Below are 15090 nucleotides of genomic sequence, written 5' to 3'. Positions count from 1 at the left end.
TTCTTGCTTTAGTTCAGCCGGTTATCCCAGTTTCTCCTGGACATGAACATAAACTACACACCCATCGGTCATCACAACAGAGAAGTGACCTTTCGATTGTTTTCCCGAAACGTTCCAGCCCTGATTCAGACGTGAAGCTCATATTTCCTGGTGATTTATCGCTGTCACAGAAGGTCCTTAATCAGTCGTCAGCCCGAGTGAAAAATACTGCGCGCCGCGGCTGCAATTTTCACATGCAGTTTTGAGGGATCACTTGGCAACAAGGAATAACAACAAAGATAGGGAAAATCTTAATAACTTAATTGAGATACTTGACGCTGAATTGCCGTTTCCATGTCAGGTGTGGCTTTCACGCGGCTCGAGTCCTTAAGCGACATCTGCAGTGTGGAGCTGCACGAAATAAGATGAGGTCTTTGATAACTGCTGTCACTTCATGATCATGAGGTTATTATGATATTTTACTACATTTTAATATAGTACGTTTCATTTAATGTAACCAAAAATCGTGAGCCTTTTTGTTTTTTCATCTTCTTTCTTAAAAAAAAAAGAAAATTCTGACTGAAAATGCTCTTTTTTAAGTTGCCGTTGCTTTTGTTTTAGGCTGAGTTCACTTTAAATGTAACTCTCAGTCAGATGAAAGACCTCAGAGATTTTGCGATGTGGACATCACCTCACCTGACGCTGCGATACTTTGGAGGTTTATTGTGCAGCCCTAATGCAAAGTCAGCTTTCTGAGCTTTGAGGCAAGAGGCTGCAGATGAATAGGGAAGCTAGAGATTTCAATTTGAAGCTTTTGCTGTAGATTACGGTCATAAATGTGACCAAAAAATGTGTTGTACGTTTTCTGTCATTTTATGTTTTCATATAAAAACAAGCTTTTATGCTTAAATATGCCCAAAATTGATCTGAATACTGGATTGAGCCAGGTTTAAATTTATGATTTTATTTTGTTGTATATTAAGGGCTTATCTCGGGGTCTTGTTCAGAGTGGGGGACGGATGGAGCGTGAGATCGACAGACGGATCGGTGCGGCGTCAGCAGTGATGCGGTCACTGTATCGGTCTGTCGTGGTGAAGAGGGAGCTGAGTCGGGGCAAAGCTCTCGATTTACCGATTGATCTACGTTCCCACCCTCACCTATGGTCATGAGATTTGGGTCATGACCGAAAGGACAAAATCGCGAATACAAGCGGCCGAAATGAGTTTCTTTCGCAGGGTGTCTGGGCGCACCCTCCGAGATCGGGTGAGGAGCTCAGCTACCCGGGAGGAGCTCGGAGTAGAGTCGCTGCTCCTTCACATGGAAAGGAGCAGCTGAGGTGGCTCGGGCATCTGTTTTGGATGCCTCCTGGTCAGCTCCTTCGGGAGGTGTTCCAGGCATGTCCTCGTGGAAGACCCAGGACACGGTGGTGGGACTATGTCTCCGAGCTGGCCCGGTGTCGCCTCGGGTTCTGCTGAGACTGCTGCCCCCGCGACCCGGCCCCGGATAAAGCGGAAGAAAATGGATGTTTCTTAAGGGCCTGTCTCACCAGAGGTTGCAGCGACCTGCAGTCTCCGAAACGTCTCCGCAACTCTGGTAGATTGCGCGGATACAAACAAAGGGCCTGTCTCACTGGCCTGGAGACTTGTTGGAAACTAGTTGGAGACTCAAGTTGCCCCCTTGTCTCCAGTTAGTCTTGTTGAACAAAACAGGTTTGATTTCAGCTGAGTCTCCACGTGGTCTCCGAGAGGTCTACCCGGTCTCAAGCATCTGTGGTGGCAATGAAATTAGATACTAAAAGATTCTTCTGAAAATTCCTTCAGGTAACACTGTATTTTACACTACCCTTAGTTCATTGCTCTGCAACAGTGTAATAACTTGTACCTATGGGTTAGATACACAATGTATGTGTTTGTAGTAGGGTTTGGCGATGTCTCCTTAATTGGCCGTTGACGATGTTTACAGTGAACCATCGTGATGGACGATGATATCGTGGGTGAACAGGACAATATTTAGAAGTTTGAGCTCGTAACCTCGTAACTCCTGCACCGCCTCCTTCTCTCCTCTCTCTCGGGCCTTCGTGAGAATTATCCAAACCCATGCGCGCTCAGCTAGCTCCGTACGAAGCAAAGCAAAGCGAGACCACGCGGTGTCAAACTCTGAGCTGCAGAGAGAGAGCGAGAGCCCCGCGCGTCAGAAATAGAGCAGCACTGCGTCTTTACTTTAATAATTATGGCTAACGCATCATGGCTTCTGGCAGGCTACTGAAACTAGCGTGCATATTAGTTGTATTTGTGATTTAATTTACAGTGCAATCCCTGCAAAGTTTGTAGGTTAAATTACAAGGCCCACAGAAGATCAGTGCGTGTTTCTGACAGGAGGGGGCGTGGCATCACGATGGTGGCTCTCCATCGTGTTGTTGCTCATCCATCACGATGTACGTTATCATCATCCATCGTGATATCGTACATCGGACCAACCCTAGTTTGTAGTTTTGAGGTACATAATATAATAAGATCCTAAGTCTAACCCTAACCTTAAGGGTCTTATTATGTACCTACAAACTACAAATACACATAATTCCAATGTGTATGTACTATATAGGTACAAGTTATTACATTTTACTAAATTTAGTGTAGGTACAATGTGTCAAGGTAGTGTAAAATAAAGTGTGACCTTCAAAATAATATTTAGTTCAAGAGCGACATTGTAGCACCAATGTGAGAAAAATGCATTTTGAGAAAATGGCCCTTGAAATTTCAATTCCACAAATAAATCTATGGAGAAACATTGAATCAGTGCAATCATTAAACATGTTGTTTGTTTGTTTGTTTGTTTCCAGGTGAAAGTTTATTTGACCAATTTGGCCCAAAACCTGGAAATAAAAAAAAAAAGAAAAGAGTTTTTTCCTGTCCCCCTTTAAACTGTTACAATGTTCTTTCCTCTTCACAAACCGTAGTAATTGCCGTGCCGAGCGTAAGGACGGTTCAAATGCAAAGGTTACCAAAGGTACAGAAGCCGCACATATTTGCCAACTCCCTTGTTTTCTGTCATCAACTTCTTTTAAGCCTATTTTTAGCTCGGGTAGCACAGATCGATCCACCTGCGTCCCGTGGAAACCTCTCTCTGGCCCGGAGGCTTTGCGGTTGCTTAGCTGCCCACCTACTCGCGGGTCCCGCCCTCCGTCACCCGTCTGCGTCCGTAAGTCAAAACAAGTCGTAATTATTAACGCGGGACTGTCCGTACTTGCCGCGGAGACAGGCAGTGGGCGTCTCGGAAAAGGTTTGTAGTGTCAGTCAAAAGGCTTCTCCTCGTTTCTGGAAGATGTTAAACGTCGTCTTTGCGGCTACATGTAAGTCATTAGGCCCTGCGTGGGGAACAAACCGTGGGCCCGGGATCCTGTCCGAGCACGATCCGCGATCAGCTCCGGGGGTGGGGGGGGGGGGTGGTTTCTGCAGCAGGTCGACAAAGATCAACAACGTGTCACAATGAAAGAAAGAGTTTGTGACACGTGATGTTATTGTGATTCTGAACCTCTTACCACCCGCCTAAACCAAATGCATTCTGTCCTCTTTTGGCTGTGTAACACCTCATTTGAAAGCTAAGTCTCACAAAACTGACCTTTTTCCTCGCGTTGTTGCGGTGTTGAGTCACCTTTTGTATGTTTTTTTGTCTCTTTTTGGTGACATTTTTGTTGAATTTTTGTCACATTTTTGTTGAATTTTTGTCACATTTTTGTCACATCTTTGTTGAATTTTTGTCACATTTTTGTCACATCTTTGTTGAATTTTTGTCACATTTTTTTCACATCTTTGTTGAATTTTTGTCACATTTTTTTCACATCTTTGTTGAATTTTTGTTGCATTTTTGTCACATTTTTGTCACATTTTTGTCACATCTTTGTTGAATTTTTGTTGCATTTTTTTCACATTTTTGTTGCATTTTTGTCGCATTTTTGTTGAATTTCTGTCACTCTTTGGTTGAGTTTTTGTTGCATTTTTGTTGATTTTTTTGTAATTTTTTGTTGATTTTTTGTAATTTTTTGTAAATTTTTTGTAATTTTTTTGTTGAATTTTTGTCGCATTTTTGTTGAATTTTTGTCACATTTTTGTTGCATTTTTGTCACATTTTTGTTGCATTTTTGTTGAATTTTTGTCACATTTTTGTTGCATTTTTGTCACTCTTTGGTTGAGTTTTTGTCACTCTTTGGTTGAGTTTTTGTTGCATTTTTGTTGATTTTTTTGTAATTTTTTTGTTGAGTTTTTGTCACATTTTTGTCACATTTTTGTTGCATTTTTGTCACATTTTTGTCGCGTTTACATCATTCTTTTCTTCTCATTTTTTGTGGCTGTTTTGGTGCTTTTTCCCCAAGAAGCTTTTTGATTAGGGTAAAGCCAAACTGGAGAAAATGGGATCAGTTCAGGTGGGAGTTTAGAGGTTAAAGCATTTCTCCTCAGTGCTGCCAGTGCCACGGCAGCCGAGAGGGGGTTTTAATGTTCTCCCCGTGTCTGCGTAGGTTATTGTTTGTTTGTTTGTTTGTTTTTATAGGTCTTTTAATGAATGTGGCCCGCACTTCGCTCTGTCCTTCCATAATATTTTAGCAGTGAAGCCACGTTAGGCTGCAGCTCATACAGTCGCAGAGCTGGACGAGGACAGTGATCAGGTTTACCACCTTGGTTTATACACTGGTCCTGATTTGATGTTTTTAGTTGGTAAAAAGCTGTTGCTGTTATTGACTTAATGAGGCTTATAGGTTCAGACTCCTTTATCTCCGTACTCCCTGACAAAGTGTCTGAGTGAAGATCTGGTGATGTGTCCCGTCTTCCTGAGAGCACACATTTACAAACTCTTCAAAAACAAATGACAGCGATGTGTCCGTCCAGAAAATGGCGCCGACACTTCTCCAGGACTAACCGGCGATGTTCTGTCTCCTCAGCTGCTGGAGTACGTGGGGAAGGGGAAGAGCATCATGGACGTGGGTCTGGCTCAGGCCCGGGCGCCGCTCTCCACGCACCGCCATTACTACGAGGTGGAGATCATGGACGCCGGAGAAAAGTGCTACATCGCTCTGGGACTGGCCCGACAGGTGAGTGCTGCAGTTTTCTCTTTCATGTTTTATATGGGGTAGAGCAGTTCATGCAGATGTTGATGTTGAGATTTGTAGCTGGTTTTCTCCCTTGGCATCCTAGTTGTAATGTGAGAATATAAAAAAAAAAAAAAAACTCGCCCTTTATAATGTATTTTAAAATGTATTTTATGGTGTTTTGTCTCCTGATAAGACAGATATCCCAGCGCTCCCAGGTTTTTGCCTCTGATTATACTTATGTTTTGATCCTGAAGAGCACCTGACCTTCTTTACAGATAATTCTATTCTACCCTTTGTTCCTCTCAAAAATATATTTTAGACCAATTTAAACCTGGCTTTATCCATTATTTATATTCCACCAAATATAGGCAATTTTGGCCATCTTTATTGATATTATGCCATATTTTTATTTGAAAACAATAGATTACAGAAAAGTAAGTTTTCTGTCATTTTTGTATGTCATGCACAGCAAAAGTTACAAATGTACCGTAAATGCTCTAATATAGGCCGGGGCCTTTATAGGAACCAGGCCACAATTAGAGACAGGCCTTTATTTCTATTTGAGCAAAACGGACGACCAGAAAAACGAAGAAAAACGAGATTTGTGTCCATTTGCACCTAAAATATTAGGTTCATTTATTAACATTTCAAACCCTCTCCCAGCGGCTGGAACATTGACGCCTTTTATTTTGTCGGGACAACAGGAAGTGTTTCGTTGCTGTTAGCGGAGCTTTGACATCAATGTCACTGCAGGTTTCTGTTTCGTTTTTACCGGACCGGATTATTTGTTGTTATCTCGTGTAAAAGGCGAGTTTAGACGGAGCGTTTGTGTTTGTGATCGATCATGAGACTGACCCGAGAGAAGACGAGACGCTCGCGCTGGTGGGAGGAGTTATTTTGAGGCGTGGGACTGACCTGCACACGGAGCAGCTGGACGTGCTTTGAAGACGCGATGGAGACTTTATTAAAACCCTCGAGGGTCACACACATTTGTTGTTTGCCCTGTTTCCAAATATCGTCACAGGAGGTTTGAAAAGTGGCTAAATCTGTGTCAAAGTTACGCTCGGATCAGCTCCTCCGTGAGTTTTCATTTACACCAGTATGAGACAAATTCCTAACATGGGGATTATTTCTACCGCTATAGTTTCTAATAAAAGCCCCGGCCTGTTTTAGAGACCGGCTTTAATTTGCCTCCACCAGCCGCGAACTGTTAGAGACCCGGCCGCTAATGGAATACAGGCCAGTATTAGTATTAGAGAATTTACGGTATATCTTTAAGAGTATTTCCCCCCCCCCATTCACCTGCAGAATCTCTTAATGTATTTTATCTTCAGACATGGTAGATGCAGACAGTAGATCTGCGTTTTTTGCTTTGAAATGGCATTAAAAAGCCTTAAATTTGACTTTCTGCTTCCTGCACGAATTAGCAGTCGAAGTTTCATCCGTAAAACAATATTGATTTTAACGTGTTCTTGATATTTTAGGAAATAATTGAACAAAATTGACGGATTGTTAGAATTCCTTTCGATATTTTGACTGAGGTAACTGCACATATTTCTCCACAGCTTGTTTTAAATCCTTGTTTGACATTTCGCTCTTTCGCGGCGCATTCTTCCTCTGTTATTTTGACCGTAGACTTTTTAGGATTGGTTCAGATTCCCTTTTTTTTTTTTTCCTGCGCTCTTCTTGGGTTATCCTTGAAAGTGTGAGGAATGTGAAATATTAGCGAGAGCAGCAGAAGCCAAAGCCCGTGGAGCTCTGCCAACACTCGAGCCTCCCAGGGCCCAGGGGTGGCTCCTGCGCCGTCTGAAAACACAAACAAAAGGTTAGGTTTGTTCTGTTCTTGTGAAAGCAGCTGCCCCCCCCCCCCCCCCCCCCCCCCCCCCGCCAGAGCGACACTGGTGCTGCCAGATGTTTACGGCGCAGAGGTTTCTATAGGGTAAACTACTTCAGGGGCGGACTGGGACTGAAAAACAGCCCTGGACTCTGACCAGCCTGGCCCAAATTAGCGTAATTGTGACACTTCCAATACATATTTTAAGCCCTTAACTCCCACCTGAACTGAGTACATTTTCTCCAGTTTGGCTTCACCCCAGTCCAAAAGCTTCTGGAAAAAAGGTGTGAAAATAGCAATAAAACTGAGACGAAAACAATGATGGAAATGTGACAAAAATGTGACAAAAAATGACAAAAAATTGATGAAAAAATGACAAAAATTTGACGAAAAAATGACAAAAATGTGACAAAAAAAATGACAAAAATTTGACGAAAAAAGGACAAAAATGAGACAAAAAAATGACAAAAATGTGACAAAAAATGATAAAAATTTGACAAAAAAATGACAAAAATTTGACGAAAAATGACAAAAAAAATTACGAAAAATGACAAAAAAAATGACAAAAATGTGACAAAAATGTGACAAAAAATGATGAAAAATTGATGAAAAAATGACAAAAATTTGACGAAAAAATGACAAAAATGTGACAAAAAAAATGACAAAAATTTGACGAAAAAAGGACAAAAATGAGACAAAAAAATGACAAAAATGTGACAAAAAATGATAAAAATTTGACAAAAAAATGACAAAAATTTGACGAAAAATGACCAAAAAAAATTACGAAAAATGACAAAAAAAATGACAAAAATGTTACAAAAATGTGACAAAAATGTGATAAAAATTTGACAAAAATATTACAAAAATTGGACGAAAAAATGACAAAAAATTGACGAAAAAATGACAAAAAAATCTACAAAAAGTGACCAAAAAAATGACAAAAAAGTGACAAAAATGAGTTGAATACCCAACAAAAAAATGATGGAAAAAAAATCTGATGACGTGAGGAAAAAGATCCTCTCGGTTCAGGCGGGGGTTAAGAGGTTAACCTCTTACCACCCGCCTCAACATTAACGAGTGCATTTTCCCCAGTTCGGCTTTTTATTATTATTATTTTTATTGGCATCATCAGCAAAAAGAGCGGGGGGCCCCAGAGCCAGTGGCCCTTCTGTGCTCTTCCAGAATGGACACATGGCCAGTCCGCCCCTGAACTACTTCATGTAACAGCAGCAGATCATCTCAGGGCTGAACGATTTAGAAAAATATCTTTAGTGTTTTCAATTGTCCACATCCACGATACTCGAACTCTATTGTGATGCTAAGGGAAATACTCGATACTTCATTTGAGATGCACCGATCCAGCTCTTTTGCTCCTGATACTTGGGGTTTGAGCATCTACCGATATCAACCGATACCAAGGGACCTTCTTAAAAGTGGCTGCTGTGAGTGAAAAAGTGAATGGTCCTCTTCTGTAACAAGTGGTTTTGGTCACACTTTAGATTTACAGCCCGTGATACATCCATGTTTAGGCACGGGGAACGAGAAAGTCATTACTGGGGCCCGACCAATATGGATTTTTGGGGTCTGATGCGAAGGGGGTTGGCCGATAGCCGATATATCCATCCATCCATAATCTGAACACTTGGACATGAACTGAGCCCATTTACTTTATATTAGTTCTTATGCTCGGGGGTTTCTCTTTGACCCTGTTAGATGTTTATGTGGCACACTCTCTCATCCTTCCCGCTCGTTTCCTCCGTTATCAATAATTTTGTTTATCGTGTGACTCAGAGGTTCGGGGCGAGCGCGTCTTGCCTCTCCTCGGTAAAGGCCCATTTAAAAGTGTTAAATTTCACCTTTATCTGTTCAGCTCCCAGCGACGGACCTGCCCCGACACATTCTCCGCTCTGCGTTGGGCCTCACGAGCCGCGACCCGACCCGCTGCTGTCGCGCTAAATCTACAGGTCTCACCCCACGACACCGGGTTAGACAAACAAACCTGCATCAGTCGCTCCACAGTGCGCGCCCTGCCCTTAGTCACGCACAAACAAACGCCACACTTTCCCCGCTCACACCGAAGCCAGACTGTATCGGTTTGGTTGAAGGGCTGTTGTAACTGGGATCTAATGTATTGGGGTTTCATGGCCATTTTATACTCACTACTGCCGCCTCAGGTCTTACACGTAACTGCAGCTTCTATATTAAGCTCGTGCATGACGGCACTTCAGACCAGAACAACTTTGTGAGTGACGGTGCAGGATTTTAGAGGCTGTTGTGGTGAACAGGTCTGGGCTCATTCTACACATCAGGACATGGCTGGAACATGTAGGGCAGGGGTAGGCAACGTCAGGCCCAGGGGCCAAATGCGGCCCTCCAGCACAGAACCTCTGCCAAAACATTGGCATTTGCAGAAAATAGTCTTTACTTTAGGCTATAATGTTGAGGTTCGGCCCTTGGGTGTTTTGGGAATGATGAAAATCTTCCTCCACAATGTAAACTGGCCGACCCCTGATGTAGGAGGAGGAAAATACCCAATTTTAAAGGAACAGGCCACCGTTTTTACACACTGAGATATGTTCTTACCTGAGCTTTGACGAGTTCTTCTTCTGATCTTCCCCCGTGCCTTCAGTCACGTAAACACAGCGCAGACGGCGTTAGCATTTAGCCTCTCCCTCTCTCCACTATAGCTCCAAAACAGGTCAAGATAGAAGCTACCAAGCTCTTCCACGTTTTCCCTATTTAAATATGGTTACATGAAGTGTTCCACTACAAAGTATAATTACACAAAATTAAACAATGTGGATTTTCTAAGCGGATAAAAGGGGGGACTATATTGTAAGGCGTAATAATACCAGGAGTAGTTTGGCATCCGCACAGTAAAGTGAAGATATTACTGCGCGGAGTCCAAACTACTACTTCGAACTTTGTTAAGGGTTTAACAAAAAAATCTAATCGAAAATCGAGATTGTGATTTTTTTTTTTTTCCATAATCACCCTGCTGTAAGTTAAAGTATTATTTTATTGTCCCCGTAGGGAAATTTGTCCTCTGCATTTGACCCATTCCTCGAGGCCGCCGGGGCAGTGGGCGACCGCAGGGCTTGGCCCGGGGACCCATCTCCAGATTTAGGGTCAGGCTGATGGTCAGGATCACCTTGGTGGAGGATTCTCCCATTGTACATGTTTTAGTGGTAGGGGGAAACCTACGCAGACACGGGGAGAACATGCAAACTCCACATAGAAAGACTCAACAACATTTCAAGGTTTTTTCAGAGGGATTTTTTTGTATTTCATTATTCAAAAACCAAGCAAGATCCAAAACCCCCTCTGAAAAGACCTTTGTAACCCGGCTCTTTTTACACACAGTTTCTTTCCATATTCACCTGCAGTGTCTCGCCTTCTCCTTTGTTTGAAATGATTTTAAAAGCGCCTCAAAGTCGTACGAGGTCTTGCGCGTAACAAAGGTTGACAAACACGGCCGTGCCCTCGTTCCGTGAGGATGTGTCGACACGCACAAACAAAACGCCAAACTTTCCTCCGCCCCGTGAATGCAGCACACACACACACCCGTGCTCCTGTGGTCTGACCTAATCCACAGATGTGCTGGTGTTTGTAGACGGCGCTGATGGAGAGAGTGATCTCTGCTGGAGCTGGTGATGAGTATCTCCTCTTTCCTGCTTTCGGACCTGTTTACTCAGTGTGAAGATGCCGGCGCTGATAGGAAGAGGCGGGAATTTACTTAAGTACTGAAGTAGAGTTTGAGGATCTTTACTTGAGTTGTATTTTTGTATTGAACTACTACTACTTTTACTCCATTTGAACAGATACACTGGGAGGAAAATGTATCTGAACGCTTGTTTATTTTATTTTATTTGGCCTTCATTTAACCAGGTTAGTCCCATTGAGATCTTAGATCTCTTTTACAAGAGAGACCTGGCCTAGATGGGCAGCAACACTTGATTTCCATACATTTAAAAACATACACAACATTAGTTAAAACATTCACACACCGATGATCTGGACTGTCCTGACATCACAAGAGACTTGAAACTATTTAAAGAAATAAGGTCCGTGATTTTGAAGTTCTTCTGCAGGAGATTCCATGTAAGTGGAGCCGAATAACTGAAAGTATCTTTCCCAGTTCAGTCCGCACAACAGGCACAACATAGTGAAGGTGTCATTAGAAGGAAGACTACGCTGACTCTGCTTCACTTTTAAAAGACAAGATAAATAAGAAGGCAGCCTTCCAAGAAGCGCCTTGTAAATAAAAACATACCAATGAGAAAGTCGACGAGCCTGAAGTCCAACCCAATTCACTTTAGAGAATAACAAACAGTGGTGAGTAAGAGGTCGACAGTTGGTGATGAAGCGCAGAGCCCCATGATACACACTGATACTCACTGATACACACTGATGCAAACTGTCCAACAACCCGACACTGTACAGGAGCTTCATATACAACACATCGCCATAGTCAAGAACAGGCAGAAATGTGGCTTCCACCAACCTCTTCTTCACAGTAAAAGAAAAGCAAGACTTATTCTATAGTAAAACCCCAGTAACGCTCTCAACTTTTTGGTTACATTTCGAATATGCAATTTAAAAGACAATTTATCATCAATTATAAAACCCACATACTTAAAACTCGATACCAATTTAATTTTCTGTCCAGATTTAGTGCAGATTGATTCAGACAAACTAACTTTCTTTTTTAGCAAGGAGAAAACATCAGTTTTGTTTTTTCTGCATTCAGAACAAGTCTGAGATGGCACAACTGATCCTGCACTTGATTAAAAGCTGATTGAAGATGCTCAAAGGCCTTTGCAGGGCTGGGAGCTGAACAATAGATCACTGTATCATCTGCGTAAAAATGAAATTTAGCATTTGGGATATTTCTTCCAATGCCATTGTGTGAAATTTCAGCCTAAATTGGTCATAAAATGTTGTCTGATCTTCATCTAAATCATAAGAGTGAACAAACCGTGTCTGCTTAAACTAATTCCACTCAAACAATTACATTATTTTTTATGGCCATAACATGTAAACATTCACAGGACAGGGAGGACAAAGTAAGTGAACCCAGGAATCTCACTGAACTGAAATATTTATACTTATTTTTCAACTTTCTACTTGAATACTTATTTGACTGAGTAACTTTTACTTGTATTGGAGTAGGGCTGCAACTAACGATTATTTTGGTAATAGATGAATCTGTGATTAAAGGGATATTTCAGGATTTTTGACGTAGGGCCTCATTTCCTAGTTATCCAGAGTGTTGCTGATTTCTGGAGATATTTTTTTGTAATTCATGCAGTTCTTATAATTAAAGAGTTTCATGGCGCTAGGCTAGTGCAAAGCTAGTGCATGTCTATGGTATCAGCTAGCCTGCATTAAAAACAGTGTGACCGGCTCCACAGAGCAACTGAGGCAAATCACTTATAACACCAGACTAACCATATAAATGTCTGTGTCTATAGAATAATGTTTGGAATATAACTGACCTGCATCACATGAATGATCGCATTTTGAGGGACTATTTTCTAGCAGATCACTCCGACGCTGCGTAGCTTATACAACCACGAAACTATACTTGTTGGAGCAATTTATTGCACTAGTAAGGCTATGAATAATTACCATCCACCCATTTTCTTCCACTTATGGCGCCCCCTGCAGGTGATGGGTCCACAGAAGGACGGCCTCATGGTTCTAACCGGGCCTGTTGGTCTCTCTTAAAGGGGGGGTATTATGCAAAATCGACTATTCCAAGCTTTACATCATGTTATTCTGTCATTCCCTCATTAAAAACATGGCTGAAGTGTTGCCTTGGCACATTCACGTATTTTTGAGTAAAAACTCTGATGGCGGCCATTTTAGGGATAGGTTTGCCTGAGTCCTCCTAGGAACGCCCCCACCTCCTGGAGACGCCTCCGAGCTTTCGTCACCAGCCGAGTAACCAACCACTGCTCCTCAGCAGAACCCCCTCCCCACTGATGCCACAGACAGCGTGTGGAGGGGGCGTGTCTAAAGGCTCAGAGGTTCTTAAAGAGACAGAGGCCTATTTCAAGACATTCACTACAGCCATTTTGAGAGAGCAATTTTATACAAGGCAGTTATTCTCATTTACTGCATTTACAGACCAACAGAAGGTTTGTCATCATTGTAGTGTGATATAGACTGGTGCTATGTGACTGAAAAAAGCATAAAACCCCCTCTTTAAGGAGCTTCTGACCCGCTCTGTGTCTGACCCGTCACCTATAGGACCTGTTTGCCCTGGGAGACCCTACCAGGGGCACGAAGCCCCCGACAACAGAGCTCCATTTGTAACGATCGATATGCCACATCTCATTTGCGGGAAAAGAAAAGACTTTGTTGATCTCACAAATGGAGAAATTCACTTCAAAAGACGACCATTTTTCAGTCACAGCAGCTGCTTTTAAGAAAGTCTCTTGGTATCGGATGTCGGTCGATACTGATAAACCCCAGTATCTGTATCGGGAGCACAAAAGCTGGATTTGTGCATCTCTAGTAATATTTGTCCAATAGTATCTGTACTTTTACTCAACATCAAGTACTTTGACCAGTTCTGCTGATAGGACAAAGATGGGGAGTAAAAACAGACAGATTCAAAGAGCTGCTGCACGATTGTACCAGGCCATATTTCAGTCGTCTCTCGTTCTCACTTGTTTTTCCCCTTAAATGATCCCACCCCAGCAGCTCTTTCAGAAACGCTCACCTCGGTGCCACCTCATGTGAAAAGCTGAATGGTGAGCTGTGTCTTCAGTGGTCGGAGAGCGATTTTCACTGATTTCACTTATCACCATCCACACAAAAGCTCCCGTATGCGGCGAACGCTGCTTTGAAAAACGATCTCCTCATCTCAAATCCACTTTCCTGGTTACAAAACTGTCTGTAAACAACACTGACGTTTAACTCTTTCCTCGCCAGCACTTCCTCAAGATTGGTTGTGTAGTTATAGGAGACAAAGATGAAATTACACCCAAAAGATACAGATGAGAAATTCACATTATATTTCAACCCAACAAACAACAACACATGGTTAGTCTGGTGTTATAAGTGATTTGCCTCAGGTGCTCTGTGGAGCGAGTCAGACTGTTTTTAGTGCAGGCTAGCTGATACCATAGAAATGCACTAGCCTTGCACTAGCCTAGCGCCACGAAACTCTTCAAATATAAGAACTGCATGAATTACTGTTAGGGACCAAGCAGTGAGACAATGAGACAAAGGCTTCAGATCTCAAAAAAGGCACTTTATTGGCCACAACAAACATGGGCCGATAAAAGAGGTCAACTTAATGTAACTTTACAAAAATAGAATGTGCAAAGGAAACTAAGTAACACAAACAAACTGACCTCCTCAAATGAGACAAAAGGCAACTTATATACAGCTTGGACCATACCAAAACATAATGAGCAGAAACACAGGGGAGAAACAAACAAAAGTAAGGGAAAAACAAAGCCCCCTTAACCCCAGTCCCCCTCTGCAGTGGTCTGGTCCTCCAGCTCTCTCAAGGCCCGCCCCTCGCCACTGCTGAGTTCTTAACGGGACAGAGAACAACATTAGTTCCAATCTCATTTAAACTGGTTACCTCTGTGTGGCTGGGCCATCACATTACAAAAAAAAAATATCTCCAGAAATCAGCAACACTCTGGATAAGCAGGAAATGACGCCCTTTGTCAAAAAGGGGTTTATGTTCAGGTGCGCCAATAGTCCAAACATTACGGTAGTTGGCAAGTATTTCGATAATCGATTCGTTGTTTCATCCTTGAGTCAGGGGCTTAGACGGTGCATCCGCACAGCGCCACCTACTGCCCGAGTATGCGTCATCATCAAGCTTCTGAAGGAGACAAAAACATCCAGGCAACTTCATTCTTTTCCGTAGCTGCCTTTTTACAAATGTAGTGGAGTAGAGAGTTCCGTAAATTCTCTAATACTGGCCTGTATTCCATTAGCGGCCGGGTCTCTGACAGAGGCCGGGTTCGAGGCTAGCGGAGGCAAATTAAAGCCGGTCTCTAAAACAGGCCGGGGCTTTTGTTAGAAACTATAGCAGTATAAATATTCCCCATGTTAGGAATGTATCTCATACTGGTGTAAATGAAAACTCACGTGCAGGAAGTAACAAACGGGAACCCGGGCCGAGGGGGACGCTGCGGAGGAGCTGATCCGAGCATAACTTTGA

General features: G+C 42.5%; 1 protein-coding gene across 1 annotated transcript in view; it reads left to right on the top strand.

Moving 5' to 3' along the window:
* The window catches only part of LOC306981298 (SPRY domain-containing protein 3-like), a 69100-nt gene that overhangs the window by 33164 nt on the left and 20846 nt on the right, over positions 1 to 15090 (top strand). The window contains exon 6 of the mRNA XM_079580867.1: positions 4913 to 5062. Coding sequence (XP_079436993.1) covers positions 4913 to 5062 — 150 coding nt within the window. The remainder of the gene's footprint in view (positions 1 to 4912; positions 5063 to 15090) is intronic.

Source organism: Gobius niger (assembly GCF_951799975.1).
Source record: "Gobius niger genome assembly, chromosome: 22".
NCBI lineage: Eukaryota > Metazoa > Chordata > Actinopteri > Gobiiformes > Gobiidae > Gobius > Gobius niger.
This window is presented reverse-complemented; position numbering and strand designations above follow the sequence as displayed.